The sequence below is a fragment of the Colobus angolensis genome, unplaced genomic scaffold (assembly GCF_000951035.1).
Source record: "Colobus angolensis palliatus isolate OR3802 unplaced genomic scaffold, Cang.pa_1.0 Scaffold5, whole genome shotgun sequence".
NCBI lineage: Eukaryota > Metazoa > Chordata > Mammalia > Primates > Cercopithecidae > Colobus > Colobus angolensis.
The window spans coordinates 1,893,961-1,906,253 of NW_012118487.1; the positions used below are offsets into that span (position 1 = coordinate 1,893,961).

General features: G+C 37.4%; 1 protein-coding gene across 6 annotated transcripts in view; it reads left to right on the top strand.

Annotated features, from left to right (window-relative positions):
* SORBS2 (sorbin and SH3 domain containing 2) overlaps positions 1-12,293 on the top strand; it is a 377,524-nt gene that overhangs the window by 266,597 nt on the left and 98,634 nt on the right. For 2 of the 6 annotated variants that reach the window (XM_011959522.1, XM_011959520.1), the window contains 2 exons: positions 5,183-5,232; positions 11,064-11,156. The exons of 1 other annotated variant lie outside the window; for it this stretch is intronic. In XM_011959522.1, the coding sequence (XP_011814912.1) occupies positions 5,223-5,232; positions 11,064-11,156 (103 nt within the window). In that variant the 5' untranslated portion in view covers positions 5,183-5,222. The remainder of the gene's footprint in view (positions 1-5,182; positions 5,233-11,063; positions 11,157-12,293) is intronic. 3 more of the 6 variants (XM_011959525.1, XM_011959526.1, XM_011959527.1) reach the window with 2 other exon arrangements.

The following is a 12,293-nucleotide window of genomic DNA, read 5'->3' on the forward strand; positions in this document are numbered from 1 at the left end:
CCTCATGTTCATTTGTTTCTTTACTATTCGTGGTAATAATTTCTCTTTATTCCTAGAAATGATGTTGAATGTGTTCTGGCCTCAGCATAGATAAATAGATGCCGTGGGTAATTTGGCTGCTGAACACTAAGGAACATTTTCAGGCACTGTTAGGGATTCTGGGAGGTACTTGTGTTCTTAGGCGCACGGACAGTCATGCCATCACTGTTGACTTGTGTGCCACCCACTCAGAGGCAGAAGACTCTCTGAGCCAATTTCGAGAAACTAGTCAGAAAAGACTTTCTAAACTCACAAAACAAACTACTTGGAGTTTTCCTGTGAATATTTCAAAGCAGCATGTTGACATATAGGAAAGATAGGTGAAGATGAATGTCAACCTGAATTAAGTCATTTGACTATAATTGAAAGGTGAAATCACTTGGCATTTATGAATACATCTTATTTTACCACAGTCAGAGATAGAGATGCATTAATGCATCGATCACTTAGGACAGTTTATCCAAAAAGAGTGCTACAAATGATCCCATTTCAAAATAAATAAGTAAATTCAAGTTAAAATCTGGTACATAACCTTAATATGATTGTATTTTTATTCTCATGTTTAAAATACATCTCTGTGAAAAAAAACTAACATCCTGCAATGTTTTCTTACTACTTAAACATCAACATGTCCTTTTTTGAATAATATATGAACTGTGAATATATTAATTTCAAAATAACTATAGCAATGTATTGGCTTAAGTTATCTTTTGGGCAAGTCCTCACATTAACTGAGCTAAAATTCAGTCCTCTAATTTCATACATGGTCTTGGTGCTTAAATTCAGGTCTACAAAAATAAAATGACCTACATGGAATTCTTGGCCAACACTGGGGAAAGGATTTTGTCTCTGCTGCTCCTCAAAATGGGATGCCTGGTAATCAAAACAATTCAAGCAGAGTTATAAGACAACAGGCACAAAGGCATGTTCATACCCATGCAGGATCAAACTCCTTAGGACCCTCTTTCAAAAGTTAAATTACCCAGTCTATTATCTTATGCATGTTGAGAACACAGGCTGCTCTGATTCAGAGAAAAGTGAGATGTCTGATAATCCGAAGACATTCAAGCAGAATTGGCCAGCTGTGGTGGCTCACGTCTGTAATCCCAGCACTTTGGGGGGCCGAGGCAGGAGGATCACAAGGTCAGGAGTTTGAGACCAGCCTGACCAACATGGTGAAACCCCGACTCTACTAAAAGTACAAAATTTAGCCAGGCGTGGTGGCTCACGCCTGTAATCCCAAGCTACTCAGGATGCTGAGGCAGGAGAATCACTTGAACCCAGGAGGTGGAGGTTGTAGTGAGCTGAGATGGCGCCACTGCCGTCTAGCCTGGGCGACAGAGTGAGACTCCCTCTCAAAAAAAAAAAAGGAAAAAAAAAAAAAGAAATTCAAGCAGAATTAAAGGACTATAGATCCAAAGTCATGCTGTTAACAGCCCTTCCACGAACAATCAACACAGTCTATTGCTATATGTGTTTTGGCAGTGGAGGCTACTCTAAGCCATAAGTAAAACAAATCCATTGTCGTCACAAAATAGGACACATATGAAGTTGCTTTTTATATGAAACTTTGACAAAAGTAAACACAACCCCCTAGCACCTATTGAAAATCATGTGACCCCTTCATGTTCAGAGAGTTCTTTGCTCCGTGGACCATCTGCTAAGGCTCAAGGTAGTCTCCATGTTATGGTCAGTTCTCATAGCCTCGTCCCTGGTTCAATTCCAAGTGAAGAGAATACTTGAAATGCTGTTTGCTAGTAGCAGGCAAAGACTCTAGGAATCTGATGCTTTCCAGAATAATCTGTGCTTGTTATGGAAGTACAATCAAGGCCACTTTTTCAGAGCAGAACAAAAGAGATTAGATTCGCTTTAGTTTGAACTGTCTGAAGAGAGCTCTCAGTCGTGGATTGGTTAATGGACTTAGCACAAATCATGGAAATAGAATCATGCGTTTTTATTAGTCATCCAAGAAGCCTTTCGGTTTCAGGTTCTTCTTGAGAGCTCAGTCACTGGGGTTCTTCTTTTAACGACTTGGAGAATGTCTTGCTTAATTAGGAAGTTAGTCATTTCACATTTTGACATCGAAAACAATGGGAAGTTGAAAAACCTCACAAATTACATTTATAAGTAACAGGATACGTCACTTTAAAGATGAAAACCTCGAGGATTTGTGGCGCCTTTCTTTGTTCTTGTTAATCCTATTTTACTTTTTGAGTGTTAGATGTTCTGTAAATATCGGCATTTGAATTCAAACAATAGATATTGATAACTAGTTCTGCGGCTTGGTACAAAAACATTATTACAGTATATCAGCAGATTTTGTATTCTGAGAGTTAACCTTCTGTGTTTGATGTTTACTTTGTCGATCACTATTATTCTAGTCCAAATACTGTCTTCCTCATTCAGTTTTAAAAGCTTAAGCAGTTTTAAGCACAGTGTCGCCTGGTTTCAAAAGGAATGATGAAGTCGAATTTGGGAAAGGTCCTTATACTCCTCATTTTCTGGAGGTTGTTTATCCCTTCTGGTTTTAGAAGTTGCCTCGGTCTCAGTCACAGACATCCCCTGAGGCTTTTCTTTTCCATTTATTTTGTCCATTTAAGGTTAACATATTAGGAGTTTTGCTACCGAGAGAGGAAAATAAATATGTTTAAAGGCGCTTTCCCAAAGCTCCTGTGCTGACCACTGCCCTCTTCCCTGACCTCATCGGTATCCCTCAATATAGGCGGTCTTAAGGCTACCAAGTTGAGTTTTTAGAAATATGCCACATTTTTCTGTGTAATTCTGGAGAAAAACAAAACAACAAAGTAAAACAGAAATGCACCTGTTTAGTTGCATACACTGACAAATAGGAGATAAAATTCATCATCATAAAATTTCCCTCCATCATTTTTCAGAGTCTGTTGGCCTATGACCTGTCACTGTGAAGTTCCCCGTAACCCTGTGGAAACTCAGTTCTGGCCTGGCCACACTAAGCGTGGCTCCTGCCCTGCTCCCGACACTGCAACGATGCCTGGGGCAGACGGGCGAGGATACGACACTGAACACAGACTACACAAAAATTAAACACCACATAGCAAGGATATCATCTATATTGTTTTCAGCTTAGAGCTCTAAAAACATATATTGAGGTGATTATCAGTACTGTGATTTTACCCATTTTAAATGTTCATTAATTTAGCATTTATTGAGTCCTAAGGTATTAGTGATTCAATCTAGGCAAATATATGTGTGTGTGTGTGTACATATACATGTGTATATAGCAAAACGAAGATTACATTATACATATATATATCTATATATAAAATCTTGCTTTATAATTATATTTCACAGGACTTAAGTATATTTTTAATGTTATTTTATTTCATCATTTTCCCCCCCACTGGGAGAGAAGTACCATTATATTTAGCTAAAATTCACATTTTGATTTTATTATTATAATTTTACCTCAGTAATGAACAAAGTCAGGCTTTCCATAAGAGGTGAACTCAGATAGCCACATTGAAAGAAAATAATAGTTGTCAAATTGAGCAGAGGAAATGGTCAGAAAGGAGAAGAGGGTGAGAACCTTGGCAGACAAAGGCAAGAAAGCCAGGAAGCTCATTTGCTGCTCTTTTTAGAGACTGAAAAAAACTATATTTATGAAAAGTCTTTCATGCCAGGTGATCATGCCAATGATTTCATTTCAAACTTATCCTCGTTCATCCAAAAGGAATAAATAAAATTCTTGAAAATGTTCAGATGTTGTAGTGCTAATGCTCCTGGAAGCTGTGAGCGTGTCGTGCTGGGGGAGATTCTTGTGGATCCTGAACAACAGGCCCACTCAGGAGCAAAGGCCAAGTGGCCGGGGTCAGAGAACTCTTACAGGGAGCTCTGAGACTTAGGAGATTTGCTTCCTTATCAGCATGTGTTTCCTCTTTGGTCTCAGAGTATGGATAAATAGGAAACTCCATAAATGGACTAAGAGAATATACCAGAGAAAGAACTAAGTCATCTCACATGTCGTAAAACAATACACAATATTTAAAACATTTTTCTGAGACAAGCCCTTGCTGCCAACCATTTCTAGTGAATTAATCTCAATTGCTCTGCATCCAACATTTCACTGGGAAAAATCAGTGTTCAATACTAATGCAGAAATGGGTTTTGTAGTAACCATCTATTTCCTGTGTCTTAAAAAAAGAGACAGATGAATCTCATCTTTCTTGACAGTGTCCTCAAAATATGTGTTACATTCATTACATATTCCCCGGTGGTAAATAGACCAGCACATGTAAGGCAATGATTTTAAAGTGCCAGGGTAACTTTTAAAACAAGAGTACACTTAACAGATAGTCATTTCAGGCTTAGGGAACAAAAACCGTTTGTATAAATATTTGTAAAAGAAATTTAATTTTTTAAAAAGAAAACTCAACCAGTCACGGTGGCTCACACCTGTAATTCCAGGGGGAAGGATGTCTTGAGTCCGGGAGATGAAGGCTGTAGTGAGCTATGATCATACCAACTGCACTCCAGCCTGGGTAACAGAGCATAACCCTCTCTCTCTGAAAAAGAAACAAACAGGACAGGCAAGGCGACTCACGCCTGTAATCCCAGCACTTTGGGAGTCCGAATCAGGTGGACCAAGAGGTCAAGAGTTCAAGACTAGCCTGGCCAATATAATGAAACCCCATCTCCACTAAAAATACAAAAAATGAGCTGGGTATGGTGGCATGTGCCTGTGATCCCAGCTACTCAGGAGGCTGAGGCAGGGGAATTGCTTGAACCCAGGAGGCGGGGGTTGCAGTGAGCCAAGATCACACCACTGCACTCCAGCATGAGTGACAGTGAGGGACTCCGTCTCAAAAAAAAAAAAAGAAAAAGAAAAAGAAAGAAACAAGCACAAAACTTCTCCATTTTCATCCATTAACTCACCATAAAGCAAAAGCATAAAAACAGAATATGATCTGTTTTATGATCATAGGACCAATAATTAAAGTTTAACATGAAGAAAATTATCAATTCTTCCTACCTTATTAAACACTGATTTAAATAAAACTAATGATAATGTGATATTAACTTACAGGTACATCAAAAGCAAGACATGCTTTCATGATATTTTCTTCACATGCTAGCGAACAAATTATGCACCGTTTTTTTTCTACAGGAAAACTGAAGACTTTAATACCAAACCCTCCAAGGTCAAAATGAACACAGGTATGCTGTCTGTTAGTTTTCGACTCTCTGAGCCTTGCTCTCCAAAAATCATGTTGGCCCTCGGTCATTAGCTTAGCACTCCACTGATCCTAGGTGTGATTCTGAGTTTCTGATTAGGTACGTAGCGTAGATTCATTACTTTCTGTCTTTGTATTTGTGCTCCACTCTTATGGCCACCAAACAGAATTTTCTGTTCTGTTACTTGCTCCTACTCCCTTTTGTCTCTAATCACATGTTAAAACGAACTCCTCTAAACAATTGGAAGAGGTAGTATGTCATTTGTTTGTGTACTTTTGAAATCTCTCACTTAAAAATAAGCTAAATTCAAAGGCACGTTGCTCTAGTAGAAACTACTTAAACGTATCTGTTTTTTAAACTCTTTATGTTGAAGAAGTCAGCAGATAGAGTGCCAAAGTTTTATACAAAGTCAGCTTAATTAACCTATAGTCACAATTCACATAGTGTTATAAGCATTATATGTATAGATGTGAGAATAGTATCTCCAACTAGCTTAACAACTGTGCCTCTAAACTGTATTGTATACATTTTAACTGTAAAAGTGTTCATGAATATGAACTTTTTTCCACAGTAGACATAATTTGGCTTATAATTTTGCCTTCCCCCCTTCTTGAAATATACAATATTAAGTAATTCAAGAAACAACTTTCTCATTGAGATTTTGTAACTTGTGTTGAAATTTCCTATCCACAAGAGATCACTGGAAAGTTGTTGGAGCCGACACCCCATGGCAGAGTAGAAAGGATGGCCCAAGACATTCTCTCATGTCCAGCTGGTTGCCTTTTTGAGGTCTCTTGTTGCATCGAAGTACCTACAGGAGGATTACCCAACCACTGGCGAGGACCAATACCTAATCCCCAGGTTGAGTACAGAGCCTTGTGCCATGTGCCATGTGCCATGTGCCATGTACCATAGTGGCCTCAGAGAAGGCTGTGTGGGCAGGCTCCTGAGGAAGCTGTCACCTTGCAGACAAGTGGACAACAGGCAAGATGAGGATATTGGAGACAGTCAAAACACACAAGGAAGGCTCAGCAATCAAGAGAAGTTGTAACCCTGCAAATGCACCACACAAAGGCATCTTGATGATTGGAGATGCCAGAATTAGACATGGGAATGAAGTAGAAAATATTACTAGGTAAAGGAGACAAAAGAAAGCAAATAGAATGTAGAGCCCACAGCTGGATTAGCATCAGCCATGTTTTGGAGCTACAAAGTCACTCCAGCAGAAGTTTCACATGAGGAAGTGATCTTTCCTGATCCTTCCAAGACATCTCCCTGTAGACTTAAGTGGATCATAACTTCCCAGTATTCCTCATTTTACTGAGTGCCCATTTTCCTGTTTATTATAACCCTATTATGATGGAGATATGCATACATGATATACTGAATATACTGTGTTCATGTGCAGTACATTCAATAATTGACCTTCCTATTCATATAATTCAATCCCTCATAGCTAAGTACACAAAAATTTGCAAATTTGTTTCAGTCACTAAGGTACTTGAGCCAAGTTACCGTTTAGCAGCACAAATGTAACCCTCTAAAGTATCTTCTCATTTCTAAGGAGTGAGCTTGACTCTGGATGGGATGCAGTTTGCGTAGGTTTTTTTCGCTTATGTGGATGAACTTCCACTTATGTATAATGATTGGCAAATATGGTATTCAAACCTGTGCATAAAATTGATCAAAAGTGACTGAAAACTTTTGCTCAAAATTCCAAAATAATAATTTTAATGTTTTTACAAAAACATACCACTTTGAAATATATATATATATGCATACACACATATATTGCCTTAGAAATTTACAATCTAACAATGCTTAGAAAGCATTGTTACTGTGTTTACAAAATGAAGTAGGCATTTGTTCCTAAAGAGCTAGTAAAAAAACTGGCCTGCATTATCTATCTTCAGATAGGCAGATGATTGATAGATAGATAGATAGATAGATAGATAGATAGATAGATAGATAGATGAATAAAGTGGCCCCACAAGTTATTTTTCTAGTCCCCAAAATAGCTTCTAGCTCTTCTTCTTTTTTGTCTATCTACCTTTCTATCTATTGATAGAAAATATCGATAGGAAGATAGATAGATATAGATAATGCAGATAATATATGGATAGATAACACAAATAGATAATCTATATAGATAGATGATACAGGCCAGTCTTATTGATATCAATATTCATTTAAACAAGAATATATCTCTTTATTGATTCATATATCTATCCAATATATCAATTATTAAAAAGATATATTCCTATTTAAATCTTCATGTGTCAGTCACTACGGTTAAAAAGCATTCTTTTAAGTTACGTATTTGCTTTTAATCAGTACATAATAAACTAGCCATGGCGAATCCAGTTAATTTTTCATACTACAGTGTTTAAACAATGTAGAAAAAACATACAAAACATGTTATATGTCCACTTTTAGAATTTTTAACCCATTACTTTCTTAGGCATATCTTAGCTATCAAAGAAAGGAGAGACGGAAAGACATCAAATAATTCTCCATGTATAATTTACCCATATGAGTGGTTTCCAGCAGTAGGAACAGCTTCCAGGAATCTTGCAGCTCAGGGGAAGAGGAGCCCAGCCAGGCTGTAGGTCATTCATGAGGACCAAAGGCAAAACCAGCATTAGGATTCTTTAGGATAAACCGACACGTGAAAGGTAGCATCCTCGTTTTAAGATCTTAAAAATATCTTCAAGGAGTATCAGAAAGTATCAATACATAAGGAAGTAGAAACCGAATATAATAGATTATTCTGTTCCAGCAATTTTACAAATGCCTCGAGTTTTAGAATTCAGCTCTTTATTAAACTTTATTAAAGACAGAGTCTCCATTTATTTCATCTAGGACTTAGAGCTTCCTAAAGTACATAAATTGGCAAAGATTCCCAGACTTTCTTGGTTTACAGTGACCTTTAATGTCTCAGTAATTTTTTCATTGTGCTTCTAGGCCAAAAATACCTAACACTTCTATTTATTAAGTAGTTAGATGCTAACAAGTTAATAACTTAATAATTACTTTATAAATATTTTTTTCTAACAACTTAGAAGCCATTTGACAAAATAATACACATAAATTGAAGGAAAATAGTTTTATTTCCTTCTTTATAACACGAATTACTTACTAATAATATGTGTGTGCCTGTTGCACACTGAAAAATTTCTCAGACCTCAGAATTAGATTGTTCATGGCCACTCTCATTTACTGATCTAAAATGTTTTATAGGCCAGACAGGCACAGTGGCTCACGCCTGTAATTCCAGCATTTTGGGAGGCTGAGCCAGGAGGATCGCTTGACTGCAGATGTTGGAGACAAGCCTGGGCAACATAGTGAGACCCTATCTGTATAAAATTTTTAAAAATTAGCTGGATGTGGTGGCATGTGCCTGTAATCCCAGCGATGAGGGAAGCTGAGGTAGGAGGATCAGCTTTAGCCGGGTGAGCTCCGAGTGCGTCACTACCCTCCAGCCTGGGCAACAGAGCAAGACCCTGTCTCTAAACATAAATAAATAAAATGTTCTTCAGAGGGTACTTGCATTTTATCATGGCAACTATCAAAATCCCAGTTTTTTAAAAATATGATGTCATCAAAAGGAATATAGCACATCTATTACGCTGAAACCGTGCACTGCCCCAAGCAAGCAATTCCTGGAGCGTCCAACAGTTAGCACTGTGTTTTCCTTAAAAACAGGAAATGTCCCCCAACACCCTTGCGGGTTCATGGCGCAGCCCAGGGCGTCTCAGCCCAGTGTCCAACAGTTAGCACTGTATTTTCCTTACAACAGGAAATGTCCCCCAACACCCTTGCGGATTCACGGCGCAGCCCAGGGCATCTCAGCCCACAGGGTGGACACCAGAGTTTTAACCTGTGACCCTGGATCTTCTCATTCTGGAATTTTCTCTTTTCACCTATGTGCTTGTTAGATGTTCAGAATTAATAGAACTAGGAAATAAAATCACTCTTAGAGTGATGTCCGTTTTCACTGTCAACACCTTTGACTACACAACCATTCTAACCAGTTCACAGCTCCTGGAAGCAATAACATTTCCTCCAGCTTATCAGACACCCTTGTCTCTAAGCACTTTGAGTTTGCTAAGTTTGCTGAAATCCTTTTGGAGCCTCTCCTGAAGGAATCTTCAGTTGTTTCTACCATTTGTGTCACTTTCTTTGGGTTCTTAATTATAACCTTTGATTTATTTAGTTCATTTTCTTTTAATATTCTTTCAAGTTGGTTTTCTGGTTTAATGATTTTCTACATTAAGAAATTGTTACTGTAAACATATACTTTAAAAAAGTGAAGTTTTGATATAAGAATTACTCCACTGATTTTAAGTTCTATTAATCTTACTATTTACAAATTTTATAAAAAATTCATTTGAATTATCCTTCCAAGCATCTTTACTCATCTAAATTCTGTCATGTCCAATAAACAAACTTGATACTTTCCCTATGAAAATAAAGAAAAAGGAAAAATGGACATGTCACAATATATCATGATTATATTACTATATTGGTGGTTATATTGTCTTTTTTTATAACTTTCAAAAAGATTTAATTTAATTTGGTTTTACTTAAGCAGAATGAGGAGAATGAGCAAAACTATTTATTGCACATACCATATTACAGAGGAATGTAAGAGTGGAATTTGAATCTGGTCATAAATAGAAAATTGGCCTTCCAATTTTAAAAGACTTCTCTTCCAAATTTAGAAGTCTAAACTTCTCATAGCACATTAAAATGACTGATGAACTTACACAGATTTTATTTCACATTATGACTTGCATAAGTTTAAATATATGAATCATAGTACACATATTGTTAAAAGTATAAAAGCAATAAATGAGGCCAGGTGTGGTGGCTCATGCTTGTAATGGGAGGTCAAGGTGAAAAGAGCACTTGAGCCAGGGAGTTTGAGGCCAGCCTGGGGAACATAGCAAGACCATGTCTCTACAAAAAGTTAAAACGTTAGCCAGTGTGTGCCTGTGGTCCTAGCTACTCAGGAGACTGAGGCAGGAGGATTGCGTGAGCCCAGGAGGTTGAGATGGCAATGAGTTATGATGCACTCCAGCCTGGGTGATGGAGCAAGACCTGGCTCTAAAAATAAAAACTTGAAAAGTAAAAGCAATATACTCCTTTCTTTAAACATGGTCATTTCGATACCATATATATCAATACTTTTATTTTAATAAGGCTGGTGATTTGCATAACTAACAATAACTACAGGAAGAATGGACTTTCCATAATGCCATGTGTTCCTCTGTGAATCCTAAAAAATATATCATACCTGTGTCACTAATAACTTTTACTACAAGAATTATTCAAGCTCTCTTTGGGAATTACAACAGCTAGAAGATGGTAAAACTTAAATGATATTAACTTAAAAGTATGTTATACCATAGCCCTTAATCCTGACATAGAGCTGATCCTTGACTCTGAACACCAGCTCCAATGCTTATAGATTTACTATAAATTGAATTTAAATGGTATAAACAAGATTGACTTCTGTGCCTGAGTTTTCACAAAGAAAACCATACAATGTTAAGTATTAAGTCTTCCAGGCTTTCACTAAAACAGTGATGCCAATTTCTAAGACAGATCCCTGGTCTTCCTTTGTTTTGCTTCATTTTGTTTGTTTTAGTTGGAGGGTGGTGTGAAATTGGCAGGTGCATTCCATGGTTACTAATTCTAACTGTTCATCTTTCTCATGGATGTCTGGCACATTTCACTTAAAATGCATGATACTGCACGTGCTTTTCCCGTTGCCTTGGCCTCTGCTATATCATTTTTTTTGCTTCCAGATAGCGGTGGGTGTGCTCGCAAACGTGCCGCCATGTCTGTTACGCTAACATCTGTGAAGAGAGTGCAAAGTTCTCCAAACCTATTGGCTGCAGGTATCATATCACTAACCCACAGAATGTCGCACTTGAATGGCTTCTAGCTCTTCTGTTTTTGTTCTAAACATAAAAAGCAAAGGAAAATGAGATCTTTTAGTAAACATTTCAAATGTATAATTAAAAACAACAGTCACTTGCCAAAAATAGTTTGAGTAACCGCAAGTGTTAATAACTATTTAAGTTTTTGTTATCTCATGAACTTAAGTAACATAATATTTCATTAAGATAACTCAGAGGTTTTTCGGTTTTTTTTTTTTAACCTAAAAACTGTTGGGGTAGGAGTACAAGGGTACAGGATGAAAAAGGGATTTGTAGGAAACTGAATCTTCATTAACTGGATTCTTTGTCAAAGGTTATTAACAGAATGATAGATCATTAGTTTTGAAAGAGACCTTTGCTTTCCTTTAATCCAGTCAGCAAAGACCCTTCTAATATATATATTTAAACATATCAAAATCTTGACTAATTAAGATTAACACGTGCCCACAGATAGGAAGTCACTGGGAGCGTGAGATTTTAGCATCCACTCAGGTGGTCTCTTTATAATAAATCTCTGTTGTGACTACCTAAGGCACAGTACCAAAGTTAGGCACAGTACCTAAGGCACAGCCTGCACTGGGAGGGAGTGCAGCTGTTAGAAGGTCAAAGGGAGGCCAGCAAGCCCAGTGCCTCGAGACCCTGAAATAGACCCACACCTGTTGGTGACTGGTTAGTTGATTGGCTGGTTGGTTAGTTGCAGTTTGGGGATTGCTTGTCTTTTATTTATAAGATTAATGGATCTTACAGCAGAAGTGAGAAAGGGATGGGGAGTCTTTAAATAATTTTAATTCTCACTATGCGTATCACAGTCTTCTACACACATACATCTAGCAGTTGATTAAATACTCAGGGTGGTCTTCGCTTTACAGTCACTTAATTCTAAATTACTGAGTTTCTCTTGAGAAAAAAAAACAAAAACAAAAACGAACTTCCATATGGAGAATCCCACTTCCATTCACCACCTCTAATCCACAATGGATTTCAACGTCCAAGTTTAAATGCCCAGCTAGTGAGTTCAGTTATATATTAAGTTAAAAGAAAATGCACAAGGTTTATAGTGTGACCTCATTTTGGTTCAAAAACATCTTTATACAA